General features: G+C 38.3%; 1 protein-coding gene across 1 annotated transcript in view; it reads right to left on the minus strand.

Annotated features, from left to right (window-relative positions):
• Nucleotides 1–15,770, minus strand: part of MBP (myelin basic protein) — a gene marked incomplete at its 5' end in the record, with an annotated part of 91,837 nt that extends 76,067 nt beyond the window's left edge. The window contains 1 exon segment of the mRNA XM_059815639.1: nt 15,717–15,770. Coding sequence (XP_059671622.1) covers nt 15,717–15,770 — 54 coding nt within the window.
• Between the last annotated feature and the right edge of the window lie 8,083 nt (nt 15,771–23,853).

Below are 23,853 nucleotides of genomic sequence, written 5' to 3' on the forward strand. Positions count from 1 at the left end.
TTCAGTGCCTAGTTTTCAGATCTTTCCTCTTTTTTAGCTATTTAATTTAAAAAAAAGAAAAACAACCCTTAGCTTAGCCAGTCAGCATTGCCTTTCTTCTGTGACCACTCAACACTAACTCTGTACTGTTAAGAGTTACTACATACAGGCTGGTATCAATGTCAAGTCTTTGTGAAGCAGTGACCAGTGTCCATCTTTCTAGCAAGGTTTCAAGCAAGCAAGGATCATCATCCAACTAGGAAGTGCACTTCATGGCTCTTCTCTTTTTTATGTGGATTTGTCTTGAAAGAAAAAGGCCTCATCTCCAGGATTTTTTGTTCAATTATCCCAAAGTGCAGTACTTTATTGGAGTACAAAAGACTGTCAAAGGTAGAGTACATTCTGTGCTCAACAGAAACCTCTGTGTCTACAGTGAAGGGGCGATAATGCATTGGTAAAGTGAGAACCATACTTAATACGCAGCATTTCAAATGCTTAACTGTTTGTATGTTTTTATTAAAGGCAGATGACAGAACAGTTTAAATAGTAATTATTCTCCATGGACAGAAGGTGTGGAAACAGCCTGCTTGGATTTACCAAGGGCAAATGATACCTGACCAACCTGATAGCCTCCTGTGATGAAATGACTGGTTCTGTGGAGGAGGGGAAAAGCATGATGTCATGACTTTAGCGTGGCCTGTGACACAGCCTCCCACAGTCTGCCACTCTACCCTTAATAGTCAAACCGAGAAGATAAGGTTTGGGTAGGTGGAATACGAGGGGTGGATAATTGGTGGGACCACCAGGCTCGAAGGATTGTGATCGACGGCATGAAGTCAAACTGGCAGTCAGTCAGCAGCTGCATCCCTCAGGGATCAACACTAAGACCAATATCTTTTAATGTCTTTAATAAAGACCCATATAATAACAAACTGGGGGACTGGTCAGTACACTGAAAGGCAGAGCTGCTATTCAGAGGAACCTTTACCTGCTACAGAAATAGACTGACAAGAATCTCATGAAGTTCAATGAAGGCCAATGCAAGCCCTGCATCTGAAATGGGATAACCCCATTCACTAGGATCGGCTAGGGGCCAACTGGCCAGAAAGTAGCCTTGCAAAAAAGGTTTTGTTTATTTTTTTCATCCATATAAGTTAAATAACCGTAAATGATTGTATTACAGCTGTTGGGAACTCATGAGCAGCTCCTGAAGTACACGGTGAAAAAAGGCACTATTGGCAAAAAGGCTTAACCACAGTTCTCCTAAACTGGGGCATTTGAGAGAAAACACGTGCATGAGTCCCTATACAGCAACAAGAAAGGGGTTTGGAAGAACAGATATGTACTTAGAGTTCTGCTGACAAATTTTCTCCCCTTGTTCTGCTTTGCTTCTTCTATAGACTTTAAAGCTACTTTGCTTGGAGTTAATACTGTCACCAGAGATTACAGTCTCCCAAGGGAAAAGCTGTGGCTAATACATCAGTTTAAAACCACTTGAACAGTCACAGCTGGTCACAGAGAGTTACAGAAAAAGAGCAGCCTGACTGAGCAATGAAGAACTCAGGACTGATTTTTCCCCAGAGGGAAAGGTTTCTGGCCTCCTAACCAAAATGAGTGGACTGTATGCCAAACTACAAAAAGAAGCTCTGATACTACAGTGTCTCAAACACAGGCAAAAAAAATAATGCAATTGGACAGTACTTTAGAATTATACACCATTAAAAATGTCAAGAGACTTTACAATGCCAGCAACAATAAAAAAATAAAAAAAAAAAATCAAGGTACACAGCTTTTACAATGATGAGGTGAGTAGGTTTGGTTTTGGTTTGGGGTTTTTTTTTTTGTAAATCATCCATAGCAAGAAAAAAAAAAAATCAATTGCCATGAGTGAATAGATGAAGTGTATTTTGCAAGGTTGACAAATTTTCATACTATCCACATGAGAGTAGCAATGTTAGCTACTGAAGAGCCCAGGTAAATAACATGATATCAACTCTCGGCTATAATGAATTTCTCAGTGATTAACTAATAACATCCTTGGATTCAGCTAAAACAACGTTACAGAAATCCAAGAAACTAACAACTAAGTATGCCTGATAGATATTTATGCCACTTTTATAAAAGGACTGTGGTAGTAGTTACTTCTCAAAATTTATTTTTGCACATCTTTTATGTACATTGACTTAATTAACACAAGAACCTCACTGAAATAAAGTTCTACATAGTCCAAGATGAGCAAATCATACAGCCTAATAAGCTCATGTTACCTTCCCACTGCAATAATTATTCACACAAACACACACCCACCCTAACCCATCTTCCAAGTACTTCCAGACACAAAGTAGCTTTGTAACAGGGAAATGAGTTAAAAGCTGTAGGACTTCATGACAGTTCATTTTCATCACCATATAAAGGACTCCATCTCAAAGCCCTAGTGTAAGTAATACTAGGTTTGACTTAAAGGAAAGGTTGCTTACTTAAGTAGAATCTTTTTCAATATGTAAGCTCCATCTCAAGGCTAGACACATGACCTTTCCAAAGTAAATTCCTTGAAAATAAATCCTTAGAAAAAACAAATCCTCTGATAACCTCTGTGCAAAATTAGAGGTAAACACAGTTACTAGAGGAGACACAGCTCAAGGCAAACTTCTCCTTGTATTATCAACACCCAATCTATCCCTGAGTCACAACGGGCTTTTTGTTGGTTTGCCATGCAACCTTCCTCCCCCTGAAGGAGGATACACATGCAAAACATACTGATTACATGGGGAAACCTTTATACCTACAGGTAGATATAAATATAAATACACACAAATACATCAGGGTCCATAATTATGGTGTGGTAGGGAGAGGATGTGGTAGAAGGGGAAACTGGATTTCATCTCCATCCACAAGACCAGGCTGTGGAGAGACTCCAATTCTTCAGACTACGCTGCTGTTGTTTTTCCCAAGGTTTTGCTCACACGTAGCCCACAGCAAATCCCATTGCATTAATGTGCAAAATCTATGTTAATGCACTACTTGGCTAGCAATTTTAAGTGCACAGACGTCATGCAGTTAAAGACTGCCTTTCCCTCAGCAACTGTTACTTAGTAACCCTCTGCACATAAATAGAATTTTACATTATTGCATATGTGTTGTGAAGGCTAAAATCCATGCCTCAATTCTACAGGCAAGCAGGAATTAAAGGAGTCATGTGGCGAACTGTAAATCAAACTTGTATGATCTATGTTCAACTGCTCCTCTAGGCAGAGAATTTAACTAGAGGGAGAAAACCTGTGCATGAACAAAAAGATATTTCCACTGCCATTCTCTTGCTGGTAGTTCATCATAAAAAAGGAGCAGATACAACTTCAAAGAAGTTAGACCTTGGCCAGACTTTCTGGTATTATTCATGTACAGTGTAGTGCAGACTTCAGACATAAGCACAACAGACTAGGCAAGGCTCTTCACCTTCTCCCCTAGAGGTAGTATAATCCATCAGCTACATAACTTCTAGGTAGAATTGGTACCATCAGATCCACAGTCAAAACATTACTAAAAAAAAGCTGTGCAAAACAGACCCAGGGCTGAAGAAAACAGGTGGAGCATGATGGATGCAAAAAAAAAAAAAAGTAGATTAGAGTTCATCAACTCTAAATACAAAAACTTAAATAGCTGTACTGTATTAACTTACATATTTGGTCCTTCCCATATATGGGCTACTTATGAATTAACTGACAGCCTATTCAAGCAGCTTGAACAACTATCAATGTGGGACATCAGAATCACTTTAGACCAAGAGACTGCCTTTTCAGCATTGAACAAAATAGGTAGCCTACTGGAAATGCCTAGGCATCTTTTTAATTCAATTCTCTACCATTGCAAAGGACATACTATCATTATCTGCTTCATCCCATCCTTTGCCTCTAGCACCCCATTATCCTTTTGCTAGTAGTGCCTCTCTTTGCCATGTACTTCAGGGGCTGCTCATGAGTTCCAAACACGTTTATCTCCTAAAATGATTTATTGTAACAAAAGGGGATTGTCTTGGCACAAAAGCAACCGAGTTGCATATATTGCATTTCACAAACAAGTATATTCATATGAAGAGTTACGCATAAACTATAGTTGCACTTATTACACTGAGTGACTAAGTATAAGCATATAGATAAGCAAACACATTCCATTTGCAACTCTATTAGCAAGTTTACAACCCCTTACAGTCTAGCACATCTTCCTAAGTGCAGCATTCAAATAATCATTTCCCGTTTCTTCCTAACAGTTAAAAATAATTATCCTAAAAAAGTAGTCTGGAAACTGTAGCAAACCAAAATACCATCCCCCCCAAAATTCCCGCCACAACTCTTATCCTGCAATAGGTAACAGATAAAAGTTGTCCCAGAGAATCAATCCTTCAAAATACGGGTTCCTACTTAAAGTTTTTTCTCTGTTACAACCATACCTTGATACTAACAATGCTGCAACAAGCAAGATGCCCTAACTCAGACCAAGAAGTCTTCATTCCTGTTAAGCATCAGACAATTTTTTCTTTTAAGAAAACAAAAACCAGTTCGGAACCGTTTCAAGGTTTGAAACTAAGCACGCTAAAACGTGACTAAGAGAAGTCCACATGCTCAGAGATGTCCCTGAAGTCCTCATTTTCTTAAAACCACAAGATCCAACTTGGCAACGCAGCAGCAAAATTGAGAGCTCAGGAGAAGACTTGGCCAAACCTTACTCAGTGACTGGGACAATTAACTGGCCATCTGGCTCTCTGCACAGAAGGCGGCAGCTCTGCACCTGCTCCACCAGCCCACGGTTCATAGCCTAATTGGTTAAAGCAAGCTGATCAGGCCAAGAAACAAAACAACTTGTCAACTGCTGAGACCACTGCTCAGAAGCTGGGATGGAAGCCAAGCCTGCCCTGCTCCTGGTGGAGCCATCTCCCTTGTGGGCTTCATGTAAGACATGTTCAGAGGGTCTCCTGTCCCTTACACACAGCAGCAGGAGGCTGAATCCAAAGTGATCAAAGACACACAATTTAGCTGATACAAAGCCTATGTGTCAAGTCCCATAAGCTTCCAAAATGCCACAGATCTTTTACTCTCCCATAATCAGGTGACTCAACAGCTGCAATACAGTGTTATTACGGTATTAACTGCATTATGCTATTGCATTATAAACTCTCTCTGCAAAATCCCAGAGTAAAATCTGATGCCTGAAAGATCTCAGCATCCCTTTTCAAAGGCAGACGTAGCACTCATTCCCCTGGCTGTTTGTGCACTTCAAGTTAAAGGTCATTAGCCAGGACACTGAGACAATCCGGTGAGATAGTATTAAAACCCAGGGCTCCCCATCCCACCTGAACGCATCCACTGACAGAGACCTTTTGGCCTTCTTTCCCCCAAACTCCATAAAACTTTCATTTTTAGATGGTTTTATTGATCCTTATAGGCCCGATATAGCATAGCATAATAGAATAATAATAATAAACAACAGACAAGATGCCAGAGGCAAGGAAAAGGGTGCAACAAGCAGAAGAGATATATCGAAGAAATTCCAGAACGGAGTCACATTCCCTCTCCTCCCAAGGCAATTGCCAGAAAGGAGAACACAAAGCACTGAGGTTAAAGCAAGAGGAAAAAGTATCAAAGCTTAATTTTAAATAGGTATTTCACCTATTTTTTTCTACTTACCAATACCTTTACTTACAAGGCAAGAAATTAGCTGAAGGAAATATAAAGAAAAACCTCTTAAGAATTATATTTTCTTGAATTGTAGAAAAAAAAATTATCAACATCAAGAGTAATTTATCAGATGAATGAATCTGCAAGAATCCTAAGGCTAAATGTTGCAGGTCCGCATTTTCAGCATCTACAAATCAAGATGCTTCGTTTAACTCAATCTGAATGCAATGGACCACAGTGGTTCAGATCCATCTTAAATAAAATACATGTTTTCTCTGAACACAGATTTGATTCTGAAAGAAACGGAAGCACCACATCATAGGACAGGACCTCTTTCTATCAGCAAGTGTCCTGCAGCGTAAGGCAAGTTATTTCTGTCAGTGAAAAAAAATTAAGTTTTAGTCTTCATTATGTACAGCTTTTGACCTAGAATCTCATCTCATGTGACCGAGCTCCAGAAGTAACATCGACCATCCTAAACACACAGAGTTTCCTGTATAACAGTATACCAAAGACAGAACAGCTGTTACTTTATGCAGTGGGTCTCACCTACTGTGAGCTCTGAAGCCTTTCCTAGAACACTAAGATAAATGTATCCATGTTAAATAAAGATATTTAAAATTTTTGATCAATATATAGTAGTAGTAGTAAAATATATTAAAGACATTTCAGTAGTTATGAGATATAAACATTCCACAACTGTTACAGGTACTGACTTGAGATTCTGAGAGTCCCACATTCACCAACCTTTCATCTGTCAAGTCTCAAAAAACCAGGATTGTCTGGAATTTCAGACATTGGGGTTAAAAAACCAAACCAAAACAACACAACAAAAAAACCCCAGTGATTATTCAGGCTTTATCACTGTGCACCATAAGGCAAGTTTCATCTGCAGTAGAAAGCTGTGGCTCAACATTAAGAAAACATTTAGCCTATGGTGCATAGGGAAGATCAGAATGGATAGCCAGAGTCCCCAGGGTGGAAGGTGCCTTTTGAAACTCATATAGTGAGGGCATTTGCAGCCATACAGGAATATAAGCAGAGTATCTATACTTGGATATACACTTGCATTTATTTTTTTTTTTTTTAATATACACTTGTACTTTTTTATATATGGATGTGTGCATACATATATATATATACGCACACAAGGAATTAAAGTGAGATTTAAAGGTTTTGCACACAGTTCCACTTCACATTGACAAATTTTAGCCACGTTTCCCCAAAAGAATTCAACAGCAATTCTTCTGCTTTCTGCATAAACCAAATTCTTTAAACATGTACCAGGTACAAATGCAAAAGAGCAACACAACTTTATGACAAAACAGTATATAAATGATGACAGTTGGTCATAAAAATAACAGGAGACAGTTTTGATTTTCAGCTTTCAAATATTGGCAATGGCACTACTGGATTGCTTTGTAAAGCAACATACTGTGGTAGGCTGGGATAGTTGCTGCAGGTCATACGTTAACATGGAGAGAGTGAGCTGGCGGGAAGAGAAAACCAGTGTTCAAAAGGATATGTGTTGTCAGAAAAGTGCAAATTTTCTCTCTTTTCTTCTATGGTGTTCCCACCTTCCTGATCAGACTGCGTGTTAGCTGGCCATCTCTTCACTGTTTCTGAGCATGCAACTGCACTGTTAGCAATTAAGTATTATTTCTAACGCCTGAGAAAAATCAAAACATGGCACTGAATTTAGACTGCATCAGAGATGGAGATGCTGGCAGAATGTAGCATGCAGAAAGAAACTGGGTGTAAGAAGGAGTAGAAGGAAGATAAAGGGAGGAAGGAAGAGACAGCGTGTGAAAGGCTGGGAAAATGTGCTAGACGTGTAAGTCAGTTATGACCACAAAAAAACCCAAAAACAACAAAAAACCCTCAGATTTCAACATAACAGTCTCAGATAGTACCTTTTAACAGAGACGTTTCCAGTACATTGGGATTTCCATAACTCATCTGAAAACCTCAGCACTACCAGACCGTGAATCCAATCCTGAAGCTCTTACACAGAATGGGAGTAACTGAGGACCCAAAAATGGTGACAAAAATGTTTTGATAATAAGTGACTTGTTTAAGGATAGATCTCATTGGTGATAGACTTGCTAAGTTTTCTGCTTTTAGGTCTTTTCTGTGACTTTTGAGCTGCACAGAGTTCATGAGCAAGCCAAGTGCCCTCATGCCTCCCTAAATTCATCTTTCAGTTCTAGCTAAGTCCAGCTACACCAACCTGAATGTCACTCTGTGGCACTGTGACAAAAATGCAAGGTTTCCATTGTTGCCTCTTCTTGATTATAACTGATGCTCAGAAGTTCCCCTAATTATCTAGGGTAAGTGGTATGTATCTTGTGGCTTTCAGTTCTATGCAAATTTTGATATTTTTATGGCCACATCCACGGGATGCTGCACTGAAAGATCAGATTGTTTCTAAGAGTGAACCTTATCTCAGGAATCAAGAATAAGGTCATATTACTCTGCTTAAAAGTTTTTAAATTTCCTTTTTAACAAAACTTTTTTTTTTTCTGCAGCAAGTGCTACTTAAGTATTTCCATCAACTTAAAGCAGAGGGCATGAGGAAGCTAAGTGAAAAGGAAAAACATTCCATGACATTTTACCTCAAAGTGGAAAAATCAGTTTTCGAATTGTAGCTGCAGACAAGTTAAATTTACTTAGTGTACAAATAACTGCAATTACATAAGAAAGTAATTTTCAGCTTCTGAAGCACAAAAGGAAGATACTGTTAAGGTGATACTTTGTATGGGAAAGCCTTGTATCTTTTTCCTTCTGATGTCCATTTCACACTTGCTGAATTTACAAATGAGAGTAAGACTCAACTTGCCTCAGCAATGCAGAACTCCTCTTTCCTCACAGCAGAACATTTAGCATCCAACCTGAGCAGAGCTGGGGTTTAGCTTTGTACCAATGCATAGTGTAAAACCATGTCTCACAACTAGTTACACTGACCTAGCTGCACAGTCACAGTATCAGAAATGCAAGTGTGTGAAACCGAGAATTAAAATAAAACACGGCTCCAGCACTCTTCTTCCCAGCTGCTGCCCAGGAGCATCAAAGACAACAGAACTATCATCAGGGGAAGAAGACGAGGACAAACTTAAAAATGCACTTTTACCAGGCTTTGATACTTTGATAAATGCTACACGGCCAATTTACCAGTCACTCTCTTAACTACTGGAGATTCTGCTGTGGTTTGGTCCCAGGTACCCATAGGTAAAACACGGCAAGCTCTCCAATAAGGAGAATGCACTTCACTGTAACTGATTTTACAGATACAACTGCATTCTAAAGTAATGCATTACTACAGAAGATTTTTAGGCTCTTCTCAAATATAACTAAAGGAAATTGTAGTTTGTTACTTTGACCTACCTCACCCACTTTCGGAGCAGGTAATATAACATATCACCGCATGCTGACCTATGAACCACCGCAACGATAAAAGCACAAAAAGGTTATGTGAGGAAGGAAGAAGATACTGCTCCCTTTCAGGATCTCCATGACACTTACTGCTTCCTCAGGATTAAAAATATAAACAACTTCACCTTCATTTTTCCGATGTGAAGATGCTAAAGCATTGAACAACATGTTCTCAGGCTGAAATATGGGCTGACTCTTATCAGAAAAGCCATCTCAGCAACTAGAACAGTTCACAGAGAGTTCACAAAGAATGGGCAGTGCATTACACCCCTGTTCTTCCAATTCCTTGCTGATTTAAGTGGTACTGTCATTAAACTCATTTGAGACAACGTTTATCTAGTTCTATATCAAAATAACAAGAAGGGAACTATAGGGAACTATACCACAACAGCATGGCCTCTGAAGCACAAGACCTTAAAAAGTATAAAGTGTACTTCCCTCTTCTTCAGTCAGTTCTGCAGGCTGAGGGTGGGAGAACAAAGCTTAAGACCCTACCGCCTGCCCAACCAAAACCACAGCGACTGCGCCTCTTCCTTTTACACTCATGCAAGCTCAACCAGCTTGAAACCTAAATCAAGAAACGCTAGTACTGAGCCGTTGTGCGCACAACAGAAAAACATGCTCTCAACTTATTTCATGTAACAGTTACCTACATATTTACTCACCTTTTTACTGAAACGCAGATCTAGTGACATACTGACAAGATTATACAATTCAGGCAACTCCTTAAACACTAGCAGCAGGCACTGTGGCACTGACCAGAACTTGCTCCTCATTCACATCTGCCTCGCCTTGCACCTTTAACTCTTCCGTCAGTTGTTCTGCACAGCAAAGACCTGTACCGTCAGTGGTCTTCATGTACATGCAACAAAGGGAAACGTGGAAGTGTAAAAGTACCAGCTCTGATCGAGAGACAGTTTATCTTCCACGCATACTTACGATGAGCTTAGCATATTTTAGACACTAGAAAGATTAAATATTATAACTATAATTGATCCTATTAAATTCAGCAGCTGAAGAGTTTAATGAACAGTCAAGTATTCAAACACATGACTTGGATTTAGACACACAAATTGTTCCCTTTAACTTTATAGTAGAGCTACTTGCCTACTTAAACTTTAGACACACACTTCCAACACCATACTGAATGATGGTCTTAAGGTTAATTTTTGAGGACAGATGTCATAGCTACCGCATACTTGGCATTCTCAGAGGCTTCAAACAGTACAGTCATTTGTGTACCGCTATGTTATCATCTCACCAGCTGAAGCACATTAGTGCCTGAAGGCTCCACTCAAGGTCTCCAGGCACTACTATTAATACAGAATGACACTGCATCTGTCCCAACAAACAATCCAGTTAGACAGTATGAAGGTTAAGAAATTAGATAGAAGGATAGAGTGAGCACAAAAGGATTTGCTCAAGGCCAGATCTAGCTTGATGGCAGAATTTGAAGAAAACAGACATCTATCAAATTGAACCGGTCTTGCTCAACCTGACTGCCCAGAACTTCCCTTCAGACCCTGGAAAGGGATCTGTCTCTTCCAAAAGCAGCACTTCCTTGTACCAGGCACTGTCTTAACCAGACACTGGCTGGTCACAAGAATTTCTACAGCGTGTAACCTGTAACACTGCCTGGTGAAAATACTAATCAAATCTCTCACAGGAAACGTTGGCGCTCTCAACACATTAAAAGTTTTTCTCTATTTTTCCTTTGCCCTCAGAAAGATATTGGCTTCAGAGGGAGTGTTTTAATCTATATATCAAATTACAAAGAATACACCACTATAGCCCCTGTGCTCTTTATTGCTTTACAGCAAAAGGTAAAACTCTGAGAAAACACACAATTGTACTAGAAAATAAAAATAGTGCTATACAACTTTGCTAGGGGAAAAAAGTGAAAAGGCTGCACTCTGATTAGTTTAGGTATGGTAATAAGGCTATTTAAATGTAATAAAATCAAATGCCACATTTGATTTTTTTTTTTGTTTGAGGTTTTTTGTTTGCGTAGGTTTTTGGTTTGGGTTTGTTTTGGTTTTGTTTGGGGTTTTTTTTTGGTTTTTTTTGCTTTTTAACAGAAAAGCATATCCCAGACTTCAAAATCCACATAATCTGTATGTCAAGTATCTCTCAAACTGTAAGTATTAAAAAATAAACCTCTATTTTACAAACAAAAACCACTTCAGAGCAATTAATAAAGCAAATAAAATTACTTCATCTGTTGTTTTCTTTTTCTTTTCTTGATACTTTACGATGCATACCAAGAGGAAGCACCTAGTAAAAACCACACATATGGCTCAGGTCAACCATGAGTGGTAGGCCATCAGATGAAATTAGTGTGAACACCCTTTTGCTTGCAGATCGTTGAGCGTCTATGAGGTGAACAGTACAACTACCATACTGAGCCAGCCATCCTAGGTATTTCACCTCCCTCTCATCAGGGAGAGCCAGAAAACTTTCTGCCAGTGTTATCAGGAGTAAGGCCGCACAAGGTGCAAATTTCTGAACGTTAGCAAGACAACTGGGGAAAAAAAGAGGACAGAAAACAGAATCTGCTCAGAGGCAACACAGAAACCATCCAATTTATTGATATGTGCCAACCGTAGCAATTTAACTTGACCTAATTATGCTGAGTTCTCCTTAAGCACTAAGAACTAGTTAGTTTATTAAAATTATCCAATCAACCACTGCAAAACACATTCTAGAATCTAGGTACATACACAGGGCAATTAAAGGCAAGATTTTTCATAAGTTTACTACACAGCAAGACTTGGTCATTGTTAACAGATACCTTTTAGTTCAAACAAAACATTAAACTGTAGACTTAGTGCCTTATCATCAGTACATCGGCTTTCAATTTCAGCCTGTGAGAAAGCAATATAATATGGCAATTTACATTTCCCAAAGTTTTTCAGAGTTAGAGATGAGAGGTAGCAATTGGTTTTGGTTCCTTAGCGTTTATTTACAGCACACCCCAAGGATGTCAAGGACATGAAATACACAGATGATCCAGTATTTCCAACAATCTAACATGTTCCAAGCCTGCCTACGTTTCTTAAGCAATCCCTTGACATGGCAGGGCAGTGGGTTTTGATGTTTTATTATAGGTCACAAGCTTGATTTCCAGCTCCCCACAGTACTATGTGACCGGAGACACATGGAAACCAGGCTCTGTGGGCTTAGTGCATTTGGTAGTTGCTGTGGAATAGATGGGACAATGACAGAAACCTTCCTTCCAACCCCATCTTCCCGAACAACCAATGAAGTTAAGGGACAGTTTTGACAGGTACCAAGAAGGTTCAACGATTTTGGGACAGCAATGTACATGCTGTGCAGAATTCTCTGAGGGAGACAATCAAAACAGAGAGTAGCAGAGAACTACACTAATGTAATACTTCAGGCAGCTTTAGTCATTACAAAAGAGCACGCAGCACTTCGTAGCTTAACGGTGCCAAACTAATGCAGATCACCTACAACTCCGAACAAGGACCAATAAAACTTCAGTCATCTACTTTTTCTACTCTTCTACATTTAGCTCTCCTAGAACTTAAAGAAACTCAGGGCATGAAGGAGAGTCCATTCTTCTGCTATTGTTGTTCTAAATATATTTATGTAAGTTTAAACCCAAGTATTAACACTAAGAACAAAGTTAAACAAAATAAATACTTATATATTTACTAATGCATTAAGCAGACTGCAAAGTCTAATATCATCTGAAGTAAAAAGAAAGAAGATAAATTGCTGGGTTCATAGAAGAGTTTTTATATATCTTACAAAACTATAAAAAAATGCAGATCCATTAAATAGAAAGAAATCTGACAGAAATGGGATGGAGTATGTTATTGCTTTGAGTAAGATGTGAGGGTTTTGTAAATATTTTCGGCATTATTTAGGTCAAATAGACCAACTATTTTTCAAAGCATCCAATTAATATCACGGTATCTCATTATTTATTAAATAATCACTGTAGCTGGCATATCTATAAATCAAGAGAACAATATTTTGAAAGAAGTATCACAGCATGGGAAGCCATCTTGTTGTCTTTTGCATATTTCCCAATCTGAAAGCATCTTGGTGTCATGTTAGACATTTGATGAAATAATTGCTTTCCAGATCTCCATTTCTGATTTTGTAATTCAGATACCCAAATTCACTGAAAGTAAAGCAAAACTAGATGCCAACTCAAAAAAAACCCAAAAAAAAAACAAAAAAAAAAACCCAAACCCAACAAAACCCATAGTAATTGCTGTATTACAGGACATTTATTGGACAATCAAGAGTTCAAATTGCTACAGTTTGGCAACAGTCTCTCTAATGTCACTATACATGAAATAGCCATCTGGAGAACTGGTCTGTCAGTTCAGGAGCCGGTACAGTGTTTGTGCAGCAAATTTGACATCAGAGGTTCAAAGCAGCTGCCTAAAATGATGTTGTTCTTTGGTACTGTAATTTTGGGAAGGGAAATATAGTAAACAGCCTGAAGTTACAAGCAATTAATTTTAGAAAGACCTTTAATGAGATGTTAGCCTCTTTCCTTGCAGTTCTATTGCTAAGAGGGAGGAGAGGCAGTTCAGCATTTCCACTGTAGTCTCAGCAAGCCTTCAGCAATTGTCTCCCACACCACACTAGAAGACTGGTGGGAAAACAGTTCTAATTTACAGCTATATTGAATGACCAAAAAAAAGAAAAAAACACCCTATTTCAGCTTAAAAAAAAAGTATGGCATATGGTTACTACTGCCAGTTATAACTTCAATGCTGCCTGTAAGAACTGAATCAAGATTGACTAGCTATGTGGAATACATAGTAGCACCTTAACCATATATTCCCTGATTTTAAATCTGTGCCTTTATCATTTCTTGTGACATGATTACTGTCTTACTTGCATAAAGGGAGATTTTGATCAACCATTGCTTATTTTAATGTTTAGGGGTTTGGTGGTTTGGGTTTCTGTCACTCTAGAAGGATGAGTGATGGACAGAAGATATTACTACAGAAATAAGTTTATATTTTAGGTAAAATGAGTATCATTTTGATTGCAGAATCAAGTATTCTCCATGAACTAATTAGGAAAAAGAAGGAATTAAAAAAAAAAAATTCCAGCAATCCATTTCCTTGTAGACCTGTCTTACACACTAAGTGCAAGACTCATGGCCACCTGACTCTTGCTCACCACTGCAAACTTGCACCTATTGCATAGGCTGCTACAGTTTGAAAAATCTTTTGCTTTCTGAGGCCCCATGTACCCGACAACTCACTCACCTGCCATCCAGACACATCAGACACACGTGATCCCACAGTGGGAGAAAAGTTATGATGTGTTTTTCTAACCAAATTTTGTCCTCAAAGACCAAAGCAGGGGGTTCAACAGCCCATCAAGCTCTATATACCTGCCGTATCGCACCTACAGGATCTCACACCCTTGGTCAGAAAAGGTCAAAATATTTGGCTAAATACATCTGTTTGGTGCATTTGACTTTGCTGGATCTGCACAACAGAGTTTTCTAGAGGGGACATCTATAAGACCGGTCACTACAAGACCATAACTTGGGACTCATACTATTGTGTGTACAGAAACTGAAACTTTGGGCCACAAAACCATTTTGCAAAAACACTGTACAAACACAAAACAAAAACATATGTAGCCAGTTGTCCTCTCTTCCTGCTGTTTTCTCCCTATTCCTTTCAGTGTGCTTATGTACTTTCCTAAAGGAGATGGGAAAGAACAAATAACTGTATGAATGCTAGTTTGTATACCTTCTTGGGATAGCTGCTTATCTGCCACAGCAATGCAAAATACCCACATTCCTCCAGATAAAGTATAGTACTATCTGTTTACATCATCTGTCCAATGCAAAGAGCAATAGCTTTATACAGTGTGGGCTCAGACTGTAAACGGTTATTTTTGGGTGGGGATGGGTGGAGGGAAGTTAGCAATACCTAGCAACAAGCAGCATCTTTTTTTATGTATATAGAAAGATGTCTTTTTTTAAGATATGTGTGAATTCTCTTCCGGTACAATGTAGAAAAACAAACAAACAAGATTATTATCACAAGGCAAACAGAATACCACATCATGTGCAAAATACACAAGCGTCAGCAGAGGCTTAGAAAGTAAATACTAACTTTTAATAAACATTTTGACAGTTCTCATCTATTTTTTCTAGGGAGGAGATTTTTAAAGCCGTATCTCCTAAGACTGACAAACTTTTTGTTTAGAATTCTCTTATTTCATATGTTTCTATATAGTTTCTTTCTTATGGATAAAGCCAATGACTGCCCAAATGGAAAGCTGTCAACACGCAGAACATAATTCAGCTTATTGTTTAAAGATTCCTGCAATAGCATGATTCTAAGGCTTATTTCATTCATTTCCACCATGACTGAGAAGCTTTTTATCAGCTATGGATCTGATACAGGAAAACATCACATCTCTCATTAAATCCAGCACAGCAAAATCCTGGTTTGGCCACATATCATAAGACCCTCTTTAAAAAAAAGTGGTCATTTTATAGTGACAACTACAAAATAGTAATGGTAAAAGTGATCTGGTAAATACACTAATGAACTAAAAAAAGATATATTTCATAACACATATTTCTGAAGTGGCCTTGTCTCTTCCATTTTCTACACTTACCTTGGTTGACTTGTCACCACTATGTTCTCGTTTTCCTACATGGTTCCCCATGATGGATCACCAGAACTTCGAATTCTGAAAAGATAAAAACAAAACAGCATTTTTTAAACCAATACATTTGCACTGAAATACAAGTTAATTTTTCATCTGACACAGAACAAAGAGATAGTTCACACACAATAAGCATTTTTACAGTCCAACGCAAGATCTGTGAAAGAGCCTAAGAAAAAAAAAAATGCTTATCTGGTCTATTCTGCAAATCTAAGCAATACCAGAAAGCTTTCCTTCTTCTAAAAAAAAAAAAAAAAAAAAAAAAAAAAAAGGCATAAACAGAGGAGGAAAAATACAGTGTTTATTCTGAAATTTGCACATAAAACAAGACTGGATTAGAAATTAGGCAGAAGCCCTGCCTTTTGATATTAAGTTTATAATATCAAAGAAGTATAATATGTATCAAATTATCTATAACTACAAACTTCCATAAAAGATGAAGTAAGGTTTTTTTGAATTGACATTTGCCATTATATAAACAGCAATTACTGAAAAAAGCACTACATTAAACTGCTAACAATTTGCTGTGAAGGTGAGAATGGATATGTTCTTTATGGCCCACACTTTCATGACAAGCACATAAGAAAGGAATGCCAACTCTTTGTATTTCCTGGCTCATCCTGTTGTATCTCAGCTTTAACAGAGTTTATGTAGGTTAAACCACAACACTCAAATTTCAGCTTTTAGAGTACGCTTGTGGTTACGCTACATATTTCTTCTCATAGAAACACGCGTTTGTATAGGATCTTATAAACAGCTGCTGCCTTCAGCCGATCTGAATGCAGTGCAAGGTAGCATTTAAAGTCCTGAAACTTAAAACTACATGCAAAAGAAGTTTCAAGTGGACTTTTTCCTCTCAGAATTATGAGCTGAACTATCAGTAATAAAGTTCATTTTCTGGTGCTAACAGTAACACTTCATTACTCTGCAATAAACAGAGGTACATACCATAAAACCTTAGCATCAGAAATCCCGGCACAACCCTCTCGCTATCAAAGGGCTAAGTCATTTCATTAAGCATATTCTTATGAAAAGGCTTGGGAGAAAAGGACAACCAGACCTTTGCTATGATAGAAAATGCATGAAGTAAACCAGCAGGGAATTAACCAGTTACACTTGGTAGAACATGCAAATATAGTTATAACCCCAGCTACACGCACTGATTTGTGTACCAAAGGACTCTAAAGATATAAACTTTGATTACTTCTAACTTTCCATCACAGAAACGTGTGCTTTATCAAAAGCAATCTTGTACTGTATCTCTACTGCAACTTTTGGAGAGACTGATAGATGATAGATTTATTCCCCCGCCCCAATAAATTTTCAAGGTAGTGAGTCTACAGTGCTTATTTGACTAATCACTGAATTCCATTCACTTTAAAAATCAAAGTGCCATGTATCACTGTATCCGATTAAATAATTCCTCACAAATATCTGCTTCTAAGGTCTCGCAGAGGAAAAATTAAAAAACATCCAAATTCAGTATGTGTACTCAAGGTAGAGTTTATTGGCAAATTGGAAACAGGTTTTGGTTTTGTTTTGTTCTTTTTTAAACAGCGCTATCTATTGCATAAAAGATTAAAAGAAAAAACCCTATCCTTTCAAATAGTGAAATCGGCACAACCAATTGACGTTCTTGTGAGATTATGAAAATTTTCAAGGAAAAATACAAATAGATTCATATACACTGGGTTTCAGAGCTGAGCTACCTCAATCTGGCCTTTCCTCTACAAATTATGAGCAGCAGCTCACCTCTCACACCACCTACTTTGCAACATAATGAAAATAGAGTGGAATACAAAACTACAGGAAACGTCTACAGCAGAACATAAAGGCATAATGTGACGAGTGTTACTCTTCCAGTCATGCATTGAAAGATTAACTACCAAACTCGATCTGTAATACACATATGTTTAAGCAAACAGATTATGGAGCCAATGTAACACTTGCAAACCAGAACTCTGAGCAGTGTCTTCCTGCCTCCCCTTTGTCTCCTTGGTGTCTTTGGACACCAGGAACAACTGCCCTGTACCCATGAAACACTGAGCATAGCAGAGTCCCGGTCCTACAATGCCAAGGTAGAAAAAGATACCAGATACAGACGAGCTATGCTGTGAAACTAAGCCAGCTGAATGTTTAAAAATCCTTTGTTGGCCAGTGAAAAGAAAAGCAATAACAACTTCCATGCTACCACACCATAGATACCTGAAAATGGTAAGGCCAGTTTTCTGCTCAAGTGTCTGCACAAAGCAAGCAAACAAAATGAAAACCAAGCAAATGAAGAAGTGTATGAAATGGCTGATCAACACACTCCTGATTCCCGCGTGCATAATTCCTTCAGGAGGATGCTAAAAATTACACATGGAAGGAAATAAAAAAGAAAAAAAGGCTTGGAGAAACGGAAAGGCACAATACTACTCAAATTTTAGGAGTGTGGTTTGAGCGTATACCTGCATCTGGGCCGAGTGTTATATTTCTCTACAGGAACAGACTTAAAAGGTGAAAACTAATGGCATTGATTAAACCTGTAAATCTGCACTTCTGTTTCCTTTATTGTTTTGAATATGTCAGAGGAACACAGTGTGGTCAAAATTCACATGATCGACCCCTTCTTATTCTCACCTCATATCCAGAAACTAACACTAATACAAGTAGATTTTACTTCATCTTTTTCATGTGTAAATGAATGCAGATATTTAAACTCAAGATAAGTTAGCTACAGGTACCTGCTATAAATTCATTACGTAGAGATAAAGCTAGTTTTTAGCCAAAGAGACAAAAGCAACCAGCCGGATAGCAAGAAGATCCTAAAAGTTACTGAATGCTTCATGTTACCTATTAAATGCAGAAAACTGCAAGTAATCCTTTGGGGAAAAAAGGGCTTCCAAAAAATCTGACATGAATTAGGAAAGGAAACGTACAGTGCCAACTGTTCTGTAGATACCTGATTAGGAAGCAAATACATACATACATACAAGCCTGTGAACATTAAAATAACTTACAGCCACAACAGGACCTAATTCTTAATTTTATCTTCAAAGAGAAGTCTGTCTTGATTGAAAACTGAGCACATGTGTCATTTTCACTTCAGGATGCAAGTACATTCTGAAGTGTTAAGACTTAAACACTGATTTTGGTTCTTACTGTCATGAGGAGACCACAATGCACGGGTTCTACCTGTGCCAATCTTTATGCAATGAGTTGAGTCATTGACTTCAATGGGATTACTCATTGTACAATCTTTGTAGGAACTTGCAGCCAACTATTAAAAAAATCTGAGCTGGAAGAAGATTTGTATTTTCATTTCAGTCACCTTCATAACATACAGGTCGCCAGACTAAGCAGCTCTGTATATAGCAAAGCAGCAGCCTCTTGCACTTATTAACAGATGTCAGTCAACTGATCAACATTCTTGTTTGCAGAGGAATTCGTACATGCTTTAGCACTGATACAACAGCCACAAGAACAGTCATGAAGCTCCAAAACAATGCAAAAACAGAAAAACTGTAGAAATGCAGTAATCTTCTTTGAATCCAACATGAATCACATCTAACAATAAGCTGCCAAAATAGCACGAGATTGAGCTTATGACCACAACAGCATTTGCCCAAAACCTTCCTGGTGAAACCCTGCAAGTTTCATAAATCCTGTGAGATGAAAGATTTTGCACATGAGCTTGAGTCACAAAATGAGACGGAACACCATGCAGGTCTGTGGTGATTGGAGTACAGCACTACCTCCCCTACAAAACTCCTCACCAAGACTGTGGGTTTCAGCATATTAAAACCGTCTGAGAGGCTCAGGAAATAACAGGCCATGCGAGCAAACTGATTGAATAGGCCTAAAAGTTGAAAACATTTCAGCTACCTAACAACTTTTGGGTGAACTGAGTGAATTATGGCAGGAAGCTGTGAACTGCCGCTGCAGACACCACCAGCAGAGTCATCCAGCCATCTCAGTACTATGCCACAACCATGTACCAAGCTGAATCAGCTCCGCCGCCAAGGCCTGCACACTTCCCAATCCACGGCTGATACAGAAATAACTCCAGCTATCCAGACTGCTTCAAGTAATTCCAAAAACAGCCCAAGGGTCTTCTCTGGGGAAATAAAATAAAGTGTCTCCTCCCATCAATTTACCTTCTTAAGGAGTCAGCCTAACAGCTAACCTGATGGAAGCCTAGACCAAGCTGCTTTCCCACTTTCTTCACAATAGGAAGCCATATTCCAACTAGCACCAGCTACAGAACTGCCACTGCCTTACCCAAGGAGAGGAACTTCTCCTTGCTGTCTGCCAAACACAAAATAAAAATAAAATCTAAACAAATACAAAAAGGGATGGAAAAAACTCAGCCCCACACATCACATTCATAAACAATACCTATAAAAATACACTTATGTTGGGATCATGTAACTTATTTCTCTTCATCTCAACAGCTGATTAAAAATGAGGTTTTAAAAAACATGTATCATCATATAATCTTTTTTAGCCCATTCCAGTCTGCCTGTTGAAATTAAATGGATATTTGTAGTTACAAAGAGGTTCTAATCATATTCCCATACACAAGCACTGTCCTATAAAGAGGTTTACATTATGATTTAGAATTTTCACTGGAAGGCAGAAAAAGGCTTCTCTAAACTTTTTGAATATACCAAGAAAAGCAATGGTATCACTTTCTGCAGGTTACACTGTTTTAACTGCAAAATAGGATTTTCTTACTCACTCAAGGAAGTCTGAAGAAAGTTCACCCCTTGTAATTGTCAGACTCTACAGAGTAATTTCTTCCGCTGTAATATTTCACAGAACATTATAATTTTTGTATATTCTAAATACAAACGATAAACTTCAGCCTAGGAGCTGGTTTACAGTGACAGCTCACCAACTGTAATTCAGGAGTTACAAGAGGCTATAAGCCAATACACCAGGAGCACCTTTATTGAACATTAATGGTTACTTCATATTAAAATACATAAACTACCAAATGTAAATCACAGGATGCTGCAAATGGATTGTTAAATATGATCCTTGAAGAGTAATTTAGTTACGTAAAATAAGGGTTCAATCTTACCTCTTCTTACACACTTTATTATTATGTGTAGTTCTGTTGAGTCATAATTAAGGTATGCAAGTACTTACATATTTACAAGTATCAGAACATAATTATTACCTTGTCTAGGAATACATATTCACCACAGACTGATGTTGGTGGATAATGGTGCAGAGCTACAACGCTAAATACATTTAGCAAGTGTTCTTGGCCTTACTCACACATGGGAAGGGTAACCACAGAATATAAAAATATTTGAGGAATTTACTTAAAACTTCCTGCTAAATTAATGACTGTTCTTACCCAAGTAAATATTACATTTTACTACTACATCTAGATCTTACTAGACAAAATAAAAAGTGTAATTACTTTTAAGAAATGTGCAAGTTCTCTCTAATTTCGGTAGCCCTCTAATGTAGACTCTTAATTACAAACTTATCCAGCAAAATGACATGCGAAAGATTTTTTTTTTCCTAGTGTCAGGTCCAGGTTACATAGCTTCCTGGGAAGCAAGCTGACACATTGCCCAGCAGTGGCTGCCAGCTAGATGGAAATCTTTGGAAGTAAGCCCTTCACTTCAGCCTTCTTTCAAAACAGATCGAGATATTGGGCATGCCTCATCTGTTTTTTCAGAATACCCTCATCATGGTAACCTGGTACTCCTATGCACCGAGAAAGAAAATCTCCGGCGGGCGCAGGTGAGTGACCTGCAGCTAATTCCATCAGCAGCCACAGTCAGAGGCTTCGCAGACAGATGTGAGCAACCACATAACAAAAGTAACCTGCCTCATGGGCAAACTCCTTCCTAGGAATCCCGCCCTCTTAATTCAAGTGTTAAATTATTTATGAAATATAGTGTCTTATATCCCTTATAAGTTTCATCATTATTTAACGCAGATTTAATTTTTCATTACCTGTGAAAGCGTGCAATCCTTGCTAGATCAAACCTTATTTCACTTTTGACTTCCACAATGATATTTCTCTGAAGAACCCTTCCTGAAAGAAAAATACATTATTCCAGACACATTTCAGTCATGAATGATCAAAACCAAGATTTCAATGGTGACCATAATATTTACATCAGAGAAGTCACTAGGAGTTTAGTACCGAGTGGTGTATTTAATCGTGCTTGTACAGCACCTTGCATATCAGAGTCCTGCCCCTCCTGGCCTAGCTAGACATTGCAGCAGTTTCCATGTTTATAGACAACTGTACACACCTTAGCAAGGATCCTAGACCTAGAAAATCACCCCTCTGAGAGATGGGCCAAGTTTTGAAACACTATTTATCTGAGAAAGTACTCCCCAGTGCTAGCACAGTTGCTCAGTAATTTACATACACCTCATATATCATTGCAAAGGGCACCAAAATTATTTAATTTTCACTACAATTTTATGCAAACAGTACAATACAGGAGAAAGGCTACAACACTGAGATAGAATATATTCTGGGAAAGAATGCTGTTGCAAGCTTTTTCCTAAAATTGCCATGGGGTAAGCACAGCAGACAGGACCCAAGGTTTTTTTTAAGAACTTTAATGACTGCTTTGATTACAATTTTCCTCTATCTAAGGCCAACAAGAAGGGTATTGCATATTATTTTTTGCATTGCATATTATTTTTTGTAAAAGCACGTGATTTTCAGGTATCTCACCTCAGCACAGCTAAGGATAGTCTGAACTTTATTATAGACAACAGTCTGTAAAAACAATTACAATGAAATTGCTAAGCCACATATATTTATTTTCTGTAGCTTAGGTTTCACTTGCTTTTCTCTTCTTTCTTCCTTCAAGCCACTCCACTTTCCTTGCTGGAACACCATCAGCCATATCCCACCCATTAAGAAAAGATACAATTTTAAACTAGAATATCTCAACAGGGCTTTTCTGCTTCCCTTCATGAACGGAAAAATGCTCACCTAACGTCACTTAGCACACACTGATATCTATATTCCCTTATATAAACACAAATCGTCAGTGATTATAATCAAATGGCATTGGGCACATGCTTACTGTTTGTCTCCAAAACACTAAGATTAGTGGAGCCCTGTGAACTCTTATGTTAATCCACATGCAGGGTCATAAGGAAATTTCCTTAATCACCTGCACTTTAAAGAGAGGCCAGTGCATTTGATGGAGGAGCTAGGTACCACCCCAAAGACCTGGGGCAAGGTACAGATGCCCCCAGCACACCCAAGCACCCGACCATGCCATTCCTTCTGCCTGCTGCACTTCTACCACAGCACCTGCACCTCAAGGGCTTGACAAAACATGGATTTCCTTGTATGTCCTCCATGCCTTTGCTGAAATACTTGTGTCTCACAGCTATTCCCAGTCTTGGGAACAGAGAGGACCACATATATGTCTAACATACACATCACTTGAACCTATACCAAAAAGGAAATACTGCCTTCCTATGATTTGTCTATTTTTATCTCAGTCACTAATATCAACAGGTTCATTTAATTTGCTACATACTGTCTTTTACACACAACACCACAACGGAACAGGCTGATTTTTTTTTCCCCCCTACTGGAGGTCTGTTTAGGTCTGCATGGCATACCAAACCTAGGAGCAAGGACCAGTTTTTCTCAGCCTCTGAAAAGGATCAGACACATAATTATTGGTGATTTTTTCCAGCACCTGTGTGTTCCAGAGACAAAATAATTTGACATTGCAGTAAAATAAATTCTCTAATGAAAAAAAATGAAAAAAAAAAAAAGACAGAGAAAGATATAGAGAGAATGGCTAAGAACAGAGACACATCATAACCTCATTCTATACATTGTAAAGATATGCAGTCAACTCTTAAGACCATCACTTTGCACTACCACTGCTTCTGAATTACCGTATTTCCTTTAGGAGTATGCCTCCACAGCTCTGGGCTTCACCTCTTGGCTTCAATAAGTCAACAACTAAGATGACACACATTTGTCCTAAATGCTAAAATATTTTTTTAAAAATATGAACCAGCACACAAGACTATACAACATAAATGTAGTATTAACCAGGAAAAAGAAAAAAATAATGAAATTCAAATT

Source organism: Gavia stellata, chromosome 3, assembly GCF_030936135.1.
Source record: "Gavia stellata isolate bGavSte3 chromosome 3, bGavSte3.hap2, whole genome shotgun sequence".
NCBI lineage: Eukaryota > Metazoa > Chordata > Aves > Gaviiformes > Gaviidae > Gavia > Gavia stellata.